Source organism: Aphis gossypii, unplaced genomic scaffold, assembly GCF_020184175.1.
Source record: "Aphis gossypii isolate Hap1 unplaced genomic scaffold, ASM2018417v2 Contig00963, whole genome shotgun sequence".
NCBI classification, from domain to species: domain Eukaryota; kingdom Metazoa; phylum Arthropoda; class Insecta; order Hemiptera; family Aphididae; genus Aphis; species Aphis gossypii.
The window spans coordinates 882-15,529 of record NW_026083384.1 but is presented as its reverse complement, the minus strand read 5'-3'; the positions used below and the strand labels follow the sequence as shown (position 1 = coordinate 15,529).

General features: G+C 33.6%; 7 protein-coding genes across 7 annotated transcripts; 5 read left to right on the top strand and 2 right to left on the bottom strand.

Annotated features, from left to right (window-relative positions):
• Positions 1 to 379: 379 nt before the first annotated feature.
• Positions 380 to 2,697, top strand: LOC114121687 (histone H3-like). The gene has a single exon (XM_027984121.2). The coding sequence runs from the start codon at positions 2,287 to 2,289 to the stop codon at positions 2,695 to 2,697; it is 411 nt and encodes a 136-aa protein (XP_027839922.1). The 5' UTR covers positions 380 to 2,286.
• A 4,139-nt stretch (positions 2,698 to 6,836) lies between these two features.
• LOC126555635 (protein FAM200A-like) lies at positions 6,837 to 7,568 on the top strand. The gene has a single exon (XM_050210532.1). It carries the CDS (start codon positions 6,837 to 6,839, stop codon positions 7,566 to 7,568), a length of 732 nt encoding a protein of 243 aa, XP_050066489.1.
• An 89-nt stretch (positions 7,569 to 7,657) lies between these two features.
• On the top strand, positions 7,658 to 8,359 carry LOC126555630 (zinc finger BED domain-containing protein 5-like). Its single transcript, XM_050210527.1, has 2 exons — positions 7,658 to 7,935; positions 8,023 to 8,359. The coding sequence occupies exons 1-2, from the start codon at positions 7,658 to 7,660 to the stop codon at positions 8,357 to 8,359; spliced, it is 615 nt and encodes a 204-aa protein (XP_050066484.1).
• A 1,415-nt stretch (positions 8,360 to 9,774) lies between these two features.
• Positions 9,775 to 10,269, bottom strand: LOC126555633 (histone H2B-like). The gene has a single exon (XM_050210530.1). It carries the CDS (start codon positions 10,197 to 10,199, stop codon positions 9,819 to 9,821), a length of 381 nt encoding a protein of 126 aa, XP_050066487.1. The 5' UTR covers positions 10,200 to 10,269; the 3' UTR covers positions 9,775 to 9,818.
• A 271-nt stretch (positions 10,270 to 10,540) lies between these two features.
• Positions 10,541 to 11,038, top strand: LOC126555631 (histone H2A-like). Its single transcript, XM_050210528.1, has one exon. The coding sequence runs from the start codon at positions 10,556 to 10,558 to the stop codon at positions 10,991 to 10,993; it is 438 nt and encodes a 145-aa protein (XP_050066485.1). The 5' UTR covers positions 10,541 to 10,555; the 3' UTR covers positions 10,994 to 11,038.
• Positions 11,039 to 12,441: 1,403 nt separating this feature from the next.
• LOC126555634 (histone H4) lies at positions 12,442 to 12,869 on the bottom strand. Its single transcript, XM_050210531.1, has one exon. It carries the CDS (start codon positions 12,800 to 12,802, stop codon positions 12,491 to 12,493), a length of 312 nt encoding a protein of 103 aa, XP_050066488.1. The 5' UTR covers positions 12,803 to 12,869; the 3' UTR covers positions 12,442 to 12,490.
• Positions 12,870 to 13,040: 171 nt separating this feature from the next.
• LOC126555632 (histone H3) lies at positions 13,041 to 13,548 on the top strand. Its single transcript, XM_050210529.1, has one exon. The coding sequence runs from the start codon at positions 13,093 to 13,095 to the stop codon at positions 13,501 to 13,503; it is 411 nt and encodes a 136-aa protein (XP_050066486.1). The 5' UTR covers positions 13,041 to 13,092; the 3' UTR covers positions 13,504 to 13,548.
• Positions 13,549 to 14,648: the final 1,100 nt, after the last annotated feature.

Below are 14,648 nucleotides of genomic sequence, written 5' to 3'. Positions count from 1 at the left end.
AGTGCTAAAACAGTATATTTGTAATTATGATTACTTACATAATAGCATTGATTAAATTTATAATGTTTATTTAATCAATGATAATAGGTATAATATAATAATATTATATAAAATGGCAGATGATAGGTACCTATAAAATTAAAAACATAGAGTAAATTTTTGAAGAGAGCAGCATATTGGGTACAGTTTGTATGTGTAATATATACCGGTGCATTCGTTCACTCATGATCTAAACTGAGTTAGAGGTCCACAACCTCTACATTGAAACTATCAGGCGCTTTGGTTCAGCTGACAAGCCCATGCCTATCTGCCTTGTCATTCCGGTATCCAATCTAAAAATACCTTCGATCTGACGGAATTCTTCTTCCTTAAAATAGAAGTAGAATCATACAAGAAAACTGGACCCTCTCAGTGCCACACTTGCCAACGATTCGGCCACGGATCCTGAAATTGCGTAAACTCACCTCACTGCGTCAAATATGCCGGCTTGCACTTCACCAACGAATGTACCAAGCCCCATGATCAGGCCCCAACGTGCACAAACTGTAATGGTGCTCACATTGCAAACTTCCGCGGTCGTCCATCATTCTCCGAAATTGCTAAAAATTTCACAACAAAATCACCCACGTCATACAATCAGCCATCAAGCAAATCTACCTAGCCTCCATCCTTACATCAAAATAATTCCACTCCAGCTACTCAACCAGTACCTGGAAATCTCCCCACTCAGCACCTCAACTACGCTAACGCTACCAAAAACAAACAAAAAATTCTATACCGGAATTCAAACGTCATCAAATCCAAAACGATTGAATTATAAGCGCTCATGGAAAAGACCAACGTTGATATCGTTTTATTAAATGAAACCGAATTAAAACCTCTCGAACAATTAAAACTCAGTAATTATCATGTCTATCGTTCTGATAACACTTCAGGCTTACGCTGTCACGCCTGCGGTGGCACCCCGCACTAGTTCATCATAGAATAGTGCACAAACGCATTATTATACCAACGACAATTTTATTAACCGCCGTTGAAATATCCATGGGCAACTACCAATTACAAATTTCCGCCGTATACGAGAGCTCGAACATACCACTGAAAATCAATGACTTAAACGCGCTGACCAACGGCAACCATTGGTTTGTTATTGCGGGCGGCCTTAATGCAAAACACCTACTCTGGCACAGTCGTTGCTCTAACGCCGCCGGCATCATATTTTATAACCACACTCTATAGGACGATTACACCATTACAGCTCCGGACACTCTAATTAACGTTCTTACCGGTTGTTACAGTTCACAGACCTAACGTTTTAGACATTGCTCTAATCCGTCTCCCACAACTCTCATGCGATGTTACTATCCTCAACGAACTTTCTTATGACCACAATCCAGTACTACATATATTGTCCGACTCTCCAATCACCTCCTCATCAACGCAAACTACAAGTTGCATTAACTGGCCAAAATACATGGTCATTATTAGTTCCCTTTCTCCTTCAACCTACTAGCCAATCAAAACGCCCCGAGACATCGACGCGGTTCTCGACTTGCTGCACCTAGACTGTTTCTAGTGTTATGGACTTTCTTTGAAGGTCCGTTTGAGATAGACGAAACGCCATATCTTTTATTCTTGCCTCGGCCATCTATATGGACACCCATAGCGAGGTTGGAGGTTTGCTGCTGTTGTATACCAGTATGACAGGACCGCTTGATAGGACTGCCAGAAGGTGAAATGATGCAATGGTGAGATGATGTCTAGGCTAAGTACTGCAAGACTTGCTGCTATGACGCTGAATGTTGACTGGTTGGGTCAAATTCAGGAAGTTTGGAGTAGGTCGATACGCCGTACCGCCTAGCAAACAGTGAGTGGCGCAACGGCACGTCACAGCAATGAGCAGCGGACAGCCGCGATTGTGTAGGACTTCTGTGTCTCGGCGATGTCAGGGCACGGCCTGACGACGAGAGGGCATAACGGATTAGTCAAGGTGGGTTCAGGTCTGCAGTTTGGCTGTAGACGAGTGGTCGCATGAACTGCTGGAACGAGAATGATGATGCCTTCAACATTCACTATCCCTCAGTAAAACCCCCACTTATCACGGCTATCCTAAAGTAAATAAAAATAACACACCCTTGCAACACTTCACAAAGAGTGTAAAGGCTTAGACTGGTACTCTACATAGGCCACTAGCCGACCATTCAAAGTAAACTGCAAACTAATGATCATTACTAAACACAGTTTTACTTACTTAACAATTCGATTGAATTTTACTCATAACCAGCAATGGCAAGAACCAAGCAAACAGCCCGTAAATCGATGGGAGGCAAGGCTCCCAGGAAACAGCTGGCCACCAAAGCCGAACGTAAGAGTGCACTAGCTACCGGAGGTGTAAAGAAGCCACATCGTTACCGTCCGGGAACAGTCGCTCTCCGTGAAATCCGTCGTTACCAAAAGAGGATAGAACTTTTAATCCGCAAATTGCCCTTCCAACGGCTTGTGCGCAAGATCGCCCAGGACTTCAAGACCGATTTGCGTTTCCAGAGCTCTGCCGTCATGACATTGCAAGAGGCGAGCGAAGCGTACTTGGTCGGTCTTTTCGAAGACACCAAATTGTGCGCCATCCACGCCAAGCTTGTCACGATTATGTCAAAGGACATCCAATTGGTTCGTCGTATCCACGGAGAACGTGCCTAAAAATTATTATTATTATCTTAAAAAGGCTCTTTTTAGGGCCACCAATTTTATTATGATAAAATATAATATTTTTAAAATAAAATATTTATATCTGAAGTTGAAAATAAAATTAATAATTATTTATAAATCTCCGATTTTACCGATAGTAGTACATCGCGCAGTAATCATTGTATAATAAAACCTATATGATATTTTATGTTTATATAATAAAACGTATACAATTATAGTCGTGTAAGCGTAGTATACAAGATTCTTTTTATTTTAAGTTTAATATTTTAACCAAGAGCTTGAGTCTTAATTTGGAACTTGTCGATACTGACATTTGAAATTTAAGTATATGTAATAATAATATTTTAATATTTACATACGTAATATTCTAAATTACCTTCAAATTTAAAAAATTAAATGCTGGGGGTGTTATTGGTATGGGATGAAGTAAGAATAAAAACGATAGTTAAATAAGTATTATAATATAGAAATATTTCATGCCTATAATAAATTGATTTACAATTTCTATTGTTTTCTCATTATATGAATTCAAGTATGATCAGTTATTTGTGATAAGTAAATTAGTATTATATTTTACTAGTAACTAATAACTATTAATTAGTAATGGCTCTTACCTATCATATGATTTTTTTCGTAATAATCGAGTTACTCCATTATTTTTTCTAGATGTTTCCATTTCTAAGTTACTATTTTACGATACAACCCAACATTGTACTAAGGAAATTATAGCAGGGAATGTAGGAGTGTTGGATAAAGACTCCATGGTTTTATATTATTGTTTTTGGGGAGTCCGAAGTATGGTCGTATGGAAGTCACAGCGTTATTGGATAGAATTACGAACAGTGGAATCATAATCATTATTAATTACATTGCGATAAATGCTAAGTCTTTTGACAATATTTTTATTATTCAATATTACGTCGTGATACCACAAAATTAAAAAAAAAAATTCTAATGAAAAAATAACAACATTTGAGGGCGACTGTTTGATGAAAAGTTAATAGACCCTATGAAAATACATTTTCATAAACATTTTTTACATTATATTTATTTTTATAAGTATAGTAATTAGTAATAGGTAAGTGTAAACGAATAACACAAGTAGGAAGTAGGTGACACCTAGCTGAAGCGTGTTTTTATTATTTAATATATAAACATCTAAATTTGAGCTGAGAATCTAATCGATTAATATATTATTCGAATAATTATAATAACTAACTAAATTAACTATAAGCTTGTAATACCAGTATAATATTATTATTCAAAATAATTAAAATAATAGAAATAATATTATGTGTGGAATACATAAAATACCTAAACAGGTAACTAATGAATCAATAATCATTATTATTCTTTATTTTTTACAAGTTCCGGTATACAAATATATTGCAAACATTTACTATAACGTATAATTGTATTCTGTTATTCGTGTTGTACAGAAAAACCAAATTGCAGTTTATACAATAGACTACGAGTATATACCAGTGATCTTCAACCATTTTGGACTCTCCACCCCAAAAAGTGTCGCGACCCACCGGTGAAGATCACATTGCACAATTATTGAAAAGTAAGACTGTTCTATTTCTAATTGAGTGCTTCCCTGGCAATAATATTTTTTGTGATAATTATGATGTTAAAAAAATTTTGTTATTAAAAATAATTAAACACTTAAATTTATTATATTTGAGTGCAAAAACAAAACAAAAAAAAAAGTGACCAATATAAATAGGCAGTGTGTGTACAAATGTACAATTGTTTCTTAAGTAGGTATCTTGAATAAAAAACAAATCATTATTATAATTTCAAAAAATTAGTCAATGGAATTTCAATAAAGTTTATTATGCCTTAAAATAAATAAGGCTTATTATTAGAAAGTCAATTATGGCTGCTTTAATGTTTTTTAATCACTATTTGTATCATAATGCACACCAAAGTGTGTGATTAATTGATATATTATTCGTAAAGGAAAAGACTTCTTTTTTATTGCACCTGGATTAGACTTTCGTAAAACTTGAATATATTTGTTTGTTTATATCAAGTCAAATTTCTCTAAAACTATATTTTGTTAATGATTATTTTTATTATTACTTGCTGAATCCTAAGAGCGTCATTTTACTGTAAGTATGTTTTGCCAGTGTTTCTACTAAAAATAGGGTTAATTAATAGCTCTATGACACACGTAGAACTAGGTATTACTTAATTTTGTGGTAATTATGATGTTAAAAAAATTTTGTTATTAAAAATAATTATTTGTTTTTTGAGGTGCTCAGTTGCTTCATTTGCCCGGGATTTTATAACATATTGTATTATGATAATTGCGATTCTTCCAGTGATTTATAAATTAAGCTTCCTGTATCATTATTTATTCATTGCTTCCAGACTTGATCTTACCAAATTCTCTGATTTTCAACAATGCATTTATGTTTTAAAACAAAATGTTATTATTATTACAATACGATTACATTACCTAGTCAGATAATTCACACAGTTTCTAGTCATTTGGTTACTACTTGTAACCAGCTATGATAATAATAGTTTTAAAAAGAAACTTACCCTATACTATAGTTTTGTAAATCACTTTGTTTTCTAGTCTTAATTTATTTTAATGTACAATTTTATTGATGTTTTTGTTTCAAAAGGTATTTGTTTTTGTTTTGTTGTTTTAAATTTTAATAAATACATTAACATATAACTATTAGGGTAATTATTAAGTCATAAACATTGACAGTTTGTTATAATATACATTATTGCACTACATTTTAGTGGAAATGGATAAACGTTATAACTTATACATTATTTTAATATGATTTGTGTGAATTATGAAATTAATTGTATCTACGAGTTATAATTTCAATAAAACGTGATAAAAAGAATTGTTTTCATTTTTTTTTTTTTTTTTAACAATGTTAATTATGAATTTGAAACTGTAAAAAAATTAAATAATGACATGTCTTCCATATTTAATGTTAATAAATATATTAACCAAAGATTGGGATTTAAGAGAAAATTTGAATTTTAACTTTAATTTAGTTTAGAAAAATATCATTTTATTTAATAGGCACAAAAATCAACTAGAATGTACTAAATATTGAAAAAAAATTATTTTTACTATATTAATAAAATATACTAAAAAACAAAAATATAATATGTGTTTATAAACTAAAATTCAAATAATACCTAAAATAAAATGTACCTAATTGTTTAAAAATTAGTAATGATGGTGCTGATAATTAGGTGTCTATAATAAATTGAATAATATAGTTTTTGTATATTTTATGCATAGGTATTACTTAGAAACTAGATTCTAGATGATAAATTAAGATTTATGGATTAAAAAAAAAAAAACAAACAAACAAACAAAATTACTATAACGTATAATTGTATTCTGGTATTCATGTTGTACAGAAAAACCAAATTGCAGTTTATACATTAGACCAGTGGTTTTCAAACTGGGTGCCGCGGCACACTGGTGTGCCGCGAGTATGCACTAGGTGTGCCGCGGTTTTTCCATAAATTACCGATTGCATTGAATTGCGATATAAGAAAATAAATGCTTTCAATCTCTATGGATTTGATATATATTTATATATTAATAAATCGACAGTTTGTAGGAATAAAGTGATTAAGATAAGTAATCTCAGATAACTATTAAACTATAAAAAGTATAGGTTATCCGTTATATTGTTAGACCTCTGGCAGTATATCCGTCACAACCGGCCTGGACGTTTACGTCGTATTCGTAGAATAGTTCGTATCGTACGAGTATTAAAAAAAATACATTTGTGATATACATTTACATTTTACATATATTTATAATTATTGTAATCATGGATAAATTTGTTACTCGTTCTGTTGACAATAATGCGTCAGTAAGTCAACCACCAAAAAAAAAAATAAAATACAATATTCGTCAGTATCACGAAGATTACTTAAAAATGGGATTTTCTTGTACTGGTGATACAAATAATCCTCTTCCATGGTGCGTTGTATGTGGTGAAAAATTGTCAAATGAAGCAATGGTGCCCAGTAAACTTAAACGTCACTTGTTTACTAAACATTCACATTTGATCGACAAAAATATAACATATTTTCAACGTTTATTAAATTCACAAAATAAACAAAGTAAAAATATGACAACAATTGTTAAAATTTCTGATAAATCTCAAGAAGCGAGCTATGTAGTAGCAGAGCTTGTGGCTAAAACAATGAAACCACATACAATATGTGAACAGTTAATTTTACCCGCTTGCCGTGAAATTGTAAAAATATTTTTTGGAATAGAAGCTGAACAAGAAATATTGAAAATTCCTTTATCTGATAATACAATAAGTAGGCGCATAAACGACATGTCCGAAGATATTGAGCAGCAAGTATTAAATAAGTTACGCGATTATCGTATGTTTGCGCTGCAAGTAGACGAATCTACAGATATAAGTGGAAAAGCACAGCTTTTAGTTTTTGTACGCATGGTAGTTGATGAAGATATTATTGAAAACTTTTTTTGTTGTAAAACATTGCCCGAAACAACGAGAGGTGAAGATGTTTTTAAAGTTTTGGACGATCATTTATTATCAGTAAATTTATCGTGGGACAATTGTATTGGAATATGCACTGATGGTGCACCTTCAATGACTGGCTCAATTAAAGGTTTTATTTCTTTAGTCAAAAAAAAAAATTCAAAAATTATTTTTACCCATTGCTTCCTTCATAGAGAGGCCTTAGTGGCAAAATCCTTAGTAAGTGATTTACAAAATATTCTTGATCAAGTTGTAAAAGTTATAAATTTTATTAAGAGCCGACCTCTTAAATCAAGACTATTCGAAAAAATTGTGAAGAGATGGATGCAGACTATTCAAGATTGATTTTATACAGTGCAGTAAGATGGCTTTCAAGGGGCAATATTTTATCACGATTTTACAATTTGAGAGAGGAGTTACTTGTATTTTTAACTATGGAAGAAACTGAATTCAACTTTCTTGGGGATGAAGAGTGGTGGACAAAGTTATCTTTCTTAACTGATTTGTTTGAGCATCTCAATAAACTAAATTCAAGTATGCAAGGTCGTGATGAAAATATACTAACATCGTCGGACAAAATTATGGCTTTCATCGAAAAATTGAATTTATGGAAAACTAAAATTAATCAAGGTAATTTAATCATGTTTCCACGTACTGCTTTATTAGTTGCGGATGACAACATTTTGTCATTAATAGTCGAGTCCATCACATTGTTAGAAGTAAAAATGAATAAATATTTTCCAAGTATTAATATTAAAAATTATGACTGGGTACGAGACCCTTTTAATGTGTCTATTAGTGACTTGGTTGATTTAAAACTTGTTGAAGAAGAAAATCTCTGTTCAATTAAAAATGATCGAACATTGCAGTTGAAATTCAAAGAGATCACTCTCAATAAATTCTGGATATATGTTTCTAAAGAATATCCAGAGATATCTATAAAAGCACTGACTATTCTTTTGCCGTTCTCAACCTCATATCTTTGTGAACAAGGGTTTTCAGCGCTTGCGAATATAAAAAATAAAAAACGAGAAAAACTAAATTCACTGGAAGAAGAAATGAGGGTATGTCTGTCAACTATTCGTCCAAGAATTAAAAATATTTGTAACGCCCATCAGGCACACATTTCTCATTAAATGTACCTATGTATAAACTACACTTTTTTTTGTAAATAAATTTAATAACTAATTATACTGTAATTGTAATATTAATAAATAAATAATAAAAATTTCTAATTAAATGTATATAAAATTATAATTAATTCAAAACAATTTTGTTCATCTAAAAAAATGTCAGTGTGCCGTGAAATTTTTTTGAAGTGTCCGGTGTGCCGTGTATAAAAAAAGTTTGAAAACCACTGCATTAGACTATATACCAGTGATCTTCAACCATTTTGGACTCTCCACCCCAAAAAGTGTCGCGACCCACCGGTGAAGATCACATTGCACAATTATTGAAAAGTAAGACTGTGCTATTTCTAATTGAGTGCTTCCCTGGCAATATGCGCTTTTGGATGTTAGATCTAATATGTTTGTCATAACTTATATAGTTTAAGGTGGCAACGAGGTATTTGACGTGATTGTTCCATTCTAATAATTGTTGATTTTCGATGTTTAATTTCATTTTATGATTTTGAGAACGTGGTTTAATAATAAATTATCGCTACTGTTATTGAAACGTTTAATTTAATTCTACATTTGGTAAGCCAATCTACAGTAGTGTTTGTTTGACGCTGAAGTGCTAGAACAGTATAATATTTGTAATTATGATTACTCATATAGTAGCATAGATTAAATTTATAATGTATAATACAGGCAGAAGTCCCCCAAGGCTCCTGTCTCTCACCAATATTATACTTGGTCTATACAAACGACATTCCATTAAATCAAAATGCCACCCTCTCTCTCTTAATCTTTATTTTTTACAAGTTCCGGTATACAGATATAGTGCATACATTTATTATAATACAATTGGAATTAGTGCATATTCAACATAACTTCATTAATAGGTTGTTAAAAAAAAAAAAAAATCAACTTAGAAAAGACGCGACATATTAGGCAACATATTTTAGTCTGTTTATTTGGCGATACAATTTAGAAGTATTTTGAGGTATACTTAACGGATTAATGACACCAAATTTAATGTATGTTTTTGAAAAAAAAACAATATCTATTCGCCCAACTATCAAGAGATCACTATAGTACCCCCTACCAAATAAGAAAGCCAACTAAATAACACTACAAATTTAGTAATAATTAATTTTGTGAAAATGGGATTTAGCTACCATAAAAAGGTTGAAACCTTGAAACCGTGTCCTAGAAAATTGAAGTACAATATTATATCATTAATCTGGTCGCTTATTGGTAAAATTTGTTTTAGAAAGACGTATACTTTTACATTCACAAGCGTTCCGAAATCGTTTTAACAATTTTTCTTGCGACGCAATCCTATTATATAGGAAAAAAGTTAAATACTTCTTAGTTCTTTAAGTAGTTGTCGGCAACGGATTCAAATAAAATTAGGTAAGAGTATTAAACGTAATGTGGTGGCCCTGAAAAGGGCCGTTTTAGTAAATGTATTGATGGCGTATATGAATTATTTGGAGCTGGTGTATTTGGTGACGGCCTTGGTACCTTCACTGACGGCGTGCTTGGCCAATTCACCGGGCAACAAGAGACGGACGGCGGTTTGGATTTCCCGACTGGTGATGGTCGAGCGCTTGTTGTAGTGGGCAAGACGACTGGATTCGGCGGCGATGCGTTCGAACAGATCGTTGACGAAACTGTTCATGATGCTCATGGCCTTTGAGGAAACACCGGTGTCGGGATGTACTTGTTTCAACACTTTGTAGATGTAGATGGCGTACGATTCTTTCCTCTTTGGCTTGCGCTTCTTGTCGGACTTGGCGATGTTCTTTTGAGCCTTGCCGGACGACTTCTTCATCGCTTTTCCTGCGGATTTACCTCCTGGAGCCATTTTGATTGGTTTTCGGTTTAGGGTGTTTGTTGACTGTACGACGGTAGATACACGAATGATACCGGTGGAGCGAAAACGACGGTATATAAAGCTAAGACTAGGTGATCCGTCGTTCGTTCATTGGCCGCAATGTAACAAGTATAACAGATCAAATAGGATTTGACAGCGGTCGTATGTTCGATGAAAATACTCGTTTCTCCAGTAACAAATACCGTGATGATGTCGATTAAAAACGACATGGTTTTGATAGTAGTGTCAATGTATTCGGTGTCGTTTTATAGCGTCATACCGTTTAAAATTGTCCAATTGTGATAATGTTTTCCAGTTCTCGACTATATAACGGCTGCCATATCGGTATGAGCCCACACATCATCAACGTACACGGTACCGAACAGTCGTTTATCGAAACTACAATCATGAGCGGAAGAGGCAAAGCAGGCAAATCCAAAGGAGGTAAATCCAAGACCAGGTCGTCCCGTGCCGGACTCCAGTTCCCGGTCGGTCGTATCCACCGTCTGTTGAGAAAAGGAAACTACGCCGAACGTGTCGGAGCCGGAGCACCAGTGTACTTGGCCGCCGTCATGGAATACTTGGCAGCTGAAGTTTTGGAGTTGGCCGGTAACGCAGCCCGTGACAACAAGAAGTCTCGTATCATTCCCAGACATTTGCAATTGGCCATCAGAAATGACGAGGAATTGAACAAACTGTTGTCCGGTGTTACCATCGCCCAAGGCGGTGTATTGCCAAACATCCAAGCTGTTCTTTTGCCCAAGAAGACCGAAAAGAAAGTCTAAATTATCCGAGCAAATCCCTATCATATTAAAACGGCCCTTTTCAGGGCCACCACATATATAAAAATTAAAAAATTATTAACCTATTATAGAATTACACTTTTGGTGGGGTTTCTAAGTGTGCTAATTTTTTCCTAACTCCGTCAACATAATATAATGGTAGACTAGCAGGAGCTGTGCCTTATGATGCCATAATCGAAATGATTGGAAATCGAGATACCTACACTCGAATGTTTTTGAACGGAAAACCGAGTAGTATCCTGAATGAGAATTATCGAATTAGTTAGGACAACCGCTAGAAACCAGATTTTTAAATAATCTTTTCTAATTGGTAAGAAAATATAGGTAAAAATTATTTTCTACTACAGTAAACGTATTACCGTGATTGTACTGAATAATATTCGATGCGTTATAATTATATAATAAATTATACGTTTTAATTTTTAATAAAACACTTTTAAATGTTTTATAAATACACATAGTCATATAAATGTACATTGATATTTTGGTAATAACAATAAAATATAAAATGAATTTAAAAAAACCTATTATAAACATAGATATCGAACAGTTCAATTCGAATTGTCGCGCTGTAAATATTATTCGAATAATTATATCATTCGATTATAGTATCAAAATAACCTACATATTTTTATCCTGTCGTGTAAGATTTTTAATTTTATCGATGGTGGTAAAAATAAATTATACACATTGTAATGAGTACCATGTTTAGAGTAGTTGTTAGGCTCAGATTATTATATTATACAGGAAACGATGCCTGATCATGATAACTAAATCACTACAGCCCGAGGTTAGATAATTCTTCGAAGAATGTATATAATGAGTTATTATCAAGATAATAATTTTGATAGGCATTTGCCTGGTATCATATTCGGCGGTATAGTATTGTAAATCTTTTTATTTTTATCACTGGTGGATTGCAGTTCAATAACTCAACAGTAAAATTACTATAAACCTTTGAATATTTAAATACTCTTTAATTAAGTACTCTTCAAAGATAAATATAATTATCAAATAATAAGAAGGCGACAGTTGTATAAGAGATATTAAATGAACAACCTATTTGTCATATATTTTGAAGTATAGAATATAATATAAGTTTATGGTACAATAAAAATGTGTATACGAATTACTGAACTTCTATGATACTTAATGCGTAATATATTATAATGATGTTTAAGTATCTTAACATTTTTCTTTATGTATGGACTATGGAGTTCTTGCTGTAGTAAATGTAACTGATCTTGGTTACATTTATTCAGTTACAAGATATGACCGGAAGGGAAGGTGTAAGCTTATATTTACTAAGTGATAATTCATCAAATTCCAAGAACAGTTCTCTTAGACTTTACACAATTTTTGAAGTAGCTACTTCTAGTTTCTACTACCAATTGTGCATATAATTATTAAGTACTTATGAAAGTGGTGGCCCTGAAAAGGGCCTTTTTAATAAATGTATAAGGTGTAGCACGTTAATATTTAACCTCCGAAACCGTACAAGGTACGTCCTTGACGTTTCAGTGCGTAGACGACGTCCATGGCGGTAACGGTCTTCCTCTTGGCGTGTTCGGTGTAGGTGACTGCATCACGGATCACGTTCTCAAGGAATACTTTTAACACTCCACGGGTCTCTTCGTAGATCAAACCGGAGATACGTTTCACACCTCCACGACGGGCTAACCGACGGATGGCGGGCTTGGTGATTCCCTGGATGTTATCACGCAACACTTTACGATGACGTTTGGCGCCTCCTTTTCCAAGACCTTTTCCTCCTTTACCGCGTCCGGTCATGTTGATTTTATGTAGTTTGTAGATTTAGTATTGCAATACTTGCTACTGTGAACGTTGAACGTTGACTGATGCCCGGTTTACAAACGCCGTTTTATTTATACGTTTTACGGCGCGCGCACGGCCAATCGTAGTGCACCATTCCATTTCTCCCACTTACCGATTATCATCACCCGCCGACCAATGAAAACAGCAGATACGAATCCGTTTCGTGTATAAATACTAGTGGTTTACGTTTTGTCGAGCCATCAGTGTTCTACAGTTTTACCGAGCAACACAGCTAACTAACCAAAATGGCACGTACCAAGCAAACCGCCCGTAAATCCACCGGAGGCAAGGCCCCGAGGAAACAGCTGGCCACCAAAGCCGCACGTAAGAGCGCACCAGCCACCGGAGGAGTGAAGAAGCCACATCGTTACCGTCCGGGTACAGTCGCTCTCCGTGAAATCCGTCGTTACCAAAAGAGCACCGAACTGTTGATCCGCAAATTGCCTTTCCAACGCCTGGTTCGTGAGATCGCTCAGGACTTCAAGACCGATTTGCGTTTCCAGAGTTCCGCCGTTATGGCTCTGCAGGAAGCCAGTGAAGCATACTTGGTCGGTCTTTTCGAAGACACCAACTTGTGCGCCATTCACGCCAAGCGTGTCACGATCATGCCAAAAGACATCCAATTGGCTCGTCGTATCCGCGGAGAACGTGCTTAAATCGTCCGATTATTAAACTATTTCCATTTAAAACGGCCCTTTTCAGGGCCACTACAAATTTTTAAATTGTTGTTTAGATATTACCCATATTAAATTCTTAATACTGAACGAAATATCGGGTAAAATATCTATTGATGGAAATTATCGAAATAGTTATCATACAACCCTCTTAAAAACCAAATTTTTAAATAATCCTATTCCAATTGGTAATACAAATTATTTTTTACTACAGTAAAAACTATTGGTTATTACTTATTATGCCTCTACTACATAAGAGAGACATATTTATACGTCTTATCCGATGCGTTATAAATTTATTTAAACATTTTAATTTTTAATAAAATACTTTTACATATCTTATAATTAATATACACAGATATGGTAAATAATTAATAAAATAAATCTAAATTTTTCGGTCATATCTGTTCCTACGTTCGTTGGTAATTTATCCCAGTCTCCATGTCTGCCATTTATAGGGTGGTTGAGAAACAACTGAGATATCGTGTTAGGTCGAAAAATAGGAGTCTCGATACTTTTTGATTAGACCTTACATATATTTCATATAAAACACAAAATAAACAGTATACAAATTGACGATTGGCGCAATGTATAAAAAAAACAGTGATATTATAATGAACAATATTATGTACTTCAATGAAACATAGTACCTATAAAAATACAGAACGATTAGCACACTTTGCGTTAAAAACTACAATAATTTACAATTCATAGCTGGAAAAATACAAAAATTAGACAAAACGAATAAAGAATAATAATGTGAATGCGTGTTTGTAATTTGTATACCGGTTGGTGGCGAAGCGGTAAGAAGACTTATCGATACAATAACATAATTTGAATTACAGGTAGTCTGGGCGCTAAAATTACAGTCAATTCTTTTAGTCAATAAATTTGTATTACAATGCCAATAATATTATGTAAAAATATAATACAATATAATATGTAATATTAATGTTTCATAATTGTCTTCTTGAATTGAAGTATATTTTTTTTAAATCTTTTTTTGAACGGTTTTAGATTTTTAAAAATTTGTATTGGACTCTTCTATAATTCGCAGAGCAAGTTCTGTCGACAATTTATTTTTTGTTTTGGCAATCAATGTCCAAACCGATTTCTTCCAATTAAAT

Coding starts and splice junctions, on each gene's coding strand:
- LOC114121687 (XM_027984121.2), top strand. CDS start 2,287: ATGGCAAGAACCAAGCAAACAGCCCGTAAATCGATGGGAGGCAAGGCT.
- LOC126555631 (XM_050210528.1), top strand. CDS start 10,556: ATGAGCCCACACATCATCAACGTACACGGTACCGAACAGTCGTTTATC.
- LOC126555633 (XM_050210530.1), bottom strand. CDS start 10,199: ATGGCTCCAGGAGGTAAATCCGCAGGAAAAGCGATGAAGAAGTCGTCC.
- LOC126555634 (XM_050210531.1), bottom strand. CDS start 12,802: ATGACCGGACGCGGTAAAGGAGGAAAAGGTCTTGGAAAAGGAGGCGCC.
- LOC126555635 (XM_050210532.1), top strand. CDS start 6,837: ATGACAACAATTGTTAAAATTTCTGATAAATCTCAAGAAGCGAGCTAT.
- LOC126555632 (XM_050210529.1), top strand. CDS start 13,093: ATGGCACGTACCAAGCAAACCGCCCGTAAATCCACCGGAGGCAAGGCC.
- LOC126555630 (XM_050210527.1), top strand. CDS start 7,658: ATGGAAGAAACTGAATTCAACTTTCTTGGGGATGAAGAGTGGTGGACA. Junction 7,936..8,022: donor ATAGTCGAGTCCATCACATT/GTTAGAAGTAAA, acceptor TGTGTCTATTAG/TGACTTGGTTGATTTAAAAC.